This window comes from Eurypyga helias, unplaced genomic scaffold, assembly GCF_000690775.1.
Source record: "Eurypyga helias isolate BGI_N326 unplaced genomic scaffold, ASM69077v1 scaffold43630, whole genome shotgun sequence".
In the NCBI taxonomy this organism is placed as follows: domain Eukaryota; kingdom Metazoa; phylum Chordata; class Aves; order Eurypygiformes; family Eurypygidae; genus Eurypyga; species Eurypyga helias.
The window spans coordinates 1327-3683 of record NW_010224721.1 but is presented as its reverse complement, the minus strand read 5'-3'; the positions used below and the strand labels follow the sequence as shown (position 1 = coordinate 3683).

The 2357-nt window shown below is 54.5% G+C and overlaps 1 protein-coding gene across 1 annotated transcript in view; it reads left to right on the top strand.

The window, feature by feature from the left end:
• Nucleotides 1-2283: 2283 nt before the first annotated feature.
• LOC104505928 (hemoglobin subunit beta-like) overlaps nucleotides 2284-2357 on the top strand; it is a 1269-nt gene continuing 1195 nt past the window's right edge. The window contains exon 1 of the mRNA XM_010146699.1: nucleotides 2284-2357. Coding sequence (XP_010145001.1) covers nucleotides 2284-2357 — 74 coding nt within the window.

The following is a 2357-nucleotide window of genomic DNA, read 5'->3' as shown; positions in this document are numbered from 1 at the left end:
TTGAGGTCCCTTCCCCCCAAACCATTGTATGATCTGTATTAATGGAAAAAGCTCGTGCATGAGCCAATTTGCATACATCGTGGAAGTAGAGTGGCAATTAGGGGATTCAGTTCCAGGTCAGGTCATTGGTCACAGCTGAAGTCAGAGCTCAGCACCTGACGGTATCACAGATGACTTCTGTGATTTCCAGCACATCAGTGCACCCTACAGTGCATCAGGATCCTGTTTGCAGAATTACACCAGCAAGAATTCTCGAATCCCTTGACAGTCTCCCCTTTAGGAGGAAACACCTCGGATTGAGATGCCCTGTCAGGTAGGAGGATGGAAAACAGTCACAACTTCCGAAGACGTAGTAACGACAGGGAGTAACGGTCTTGAGCGGAGGTAGGGCTGGAAGACCTTACTGACAGCTTTGCTTGGAGCGGGCGGATGAGAGGCGAGAGAACGTCTTCAGGTTTGTGAAGATGGTTGCTGAGACGATGACAGCAGGACAGACCTCATCCTGCATGCCGAGAGAGGTCACCCTGCAAGGCTGCTTCTCAGGGCTGAGTTATTTCATGTGAACAAGCCGTCTCCCGGAGACAGCTCTACCCACAGTAGAGCTCCTGCTTTGCCCGGACAGCTTTTGGGGTGCGGCACGCGACACACCAAAGAACTCTGTTTCCTGCTATACGCAGTGTCTGCACTCAAGATTTTGTTGGTGCTAGTGGCTGATATAGCAAAACCATCCAACTTCTGCCATGCAGCCAAGGTTTTGCTGCATATTTCTGCTAGCCGTCTGGAAAAACAAGCGTGGTTCCCTATTCGGTTCCGCCTTTTATTTGGTGTTCTTTACCAAACCAAACCCGTTGCTGGCTCGGTCAGCCTCAGAACTGTGCCCCAAGGCCAGCCAGTAATTAGACTACGGGCAGTCATCAGCCCCACGCAGGAACGAGGCACTCAAAATCTAAAATAAAAGGAATGCTGGGTTGTCCTCTTCCTGCAGGACCAGCAGATAAGGTTATCCTCGGGGTGGTTTGGCACAGTGCAGCCTGGCCCTTGACCCCTGCATGGGTGACATGTCCAGCTCCTGTTCCTCATGGGACTGAGGCTGAGGGCAACACCGTGCTCTTGAGTAACTCGGAGTTGTCCCTGCGAGGGGGATCCACTTTGGTGACAAGGAATTGCACTAGAGGTGGGAGAGAGGAGAGAAGGATATTGACCACTTGGAGCGAGTCCAGAGGAGGCCACAAAGATGCTCAGAGGGCTGGAGCCCCTCTGCCATGATGAAAGGCTGCGAGAATTGGGCTTGTTCAGCCTGGAGAAGAGGAGGCTCCGAGGAGACCTCATGGCAGCCTTCCAGTGCCTGAAGGGGCTACAAGGGGGCTGGGGGGGACTTTTGACAAGGGCCTGTAGTGACAGGACAAGGGGGAATGGGTACAAATTGAAATCAGGGAGGTTTAGATTAGATATCAGGAAGAAGTTCTTCACGGAGAGGGTGGTGAGGCACTGGGACAGGTTGCCCAGAGAAGCTGTGGATGCCCCCTCCCTGGATGTCTTCAAGGCCAGGCTGGATGAGGCTTGGAGCAACCTGGTCTAGTGGAAGGTGTCCCTGCCCATGGCAGGGGGGTTGGTACTACCTGATCTTTAAGGTCCCTTCCAACCCAAACCAGACTGTGATTCTATGATTCTATGATAGGATGGCGTGGGCAGCGATGGACAGTGCTGACGGACGACGGCTCGGAAGCTCTTTGCTAGGACAGACAAGAACGGAGGCTCTTGCACGGGGCCTAGATTTGGGGGGATCCTTCAATCCGTGTTTCCCCATAAGCCTCGGGTCCTTTAGGCTGGGGAGCGTGATGCCACGAGCTGCTCAGGATGAATCTCAGGAGAGCAGTCACCAACGCACCGTTAGAAACACGCTCCGGGGACCGCAAACTCTTTGAACATCGCTCCCTGGGTCCCCACCGAATTTTCAGCCCCTTGCCACCTGCTGCCTCTGCAATCCTGGAAACCCGGAGGCAGGAAGGCAGCTCCACCTGCGACTACAAGCGCGTGGGTTTGAGGTGATGCTTGTCCACTCAAAGGCAGAGGGGGCAAAGGGCCTCTTGTCCCTTTGGACAGCATCCAAAACTGCTATCTTACCTTGTGCAGCCCAGCTGCCTCCCCGGCCCCAACCAACAGCTTCGTGAACTGAGATTAGGACAAGCTGTTACTAGTGTATAAAAATCCCTGGGGCAGACTTCAGCCCCACTTCCTCGTCCTTGTTCAGGGAAGCCCCAAGCAAACCCTCCGCCCGCCACCATGGTGCACTGGACAGCCGAAGAGAAGCAGCTCATCACCGGCCTCTGGGGCAAGGTCAACGTGGCCGACCGCGG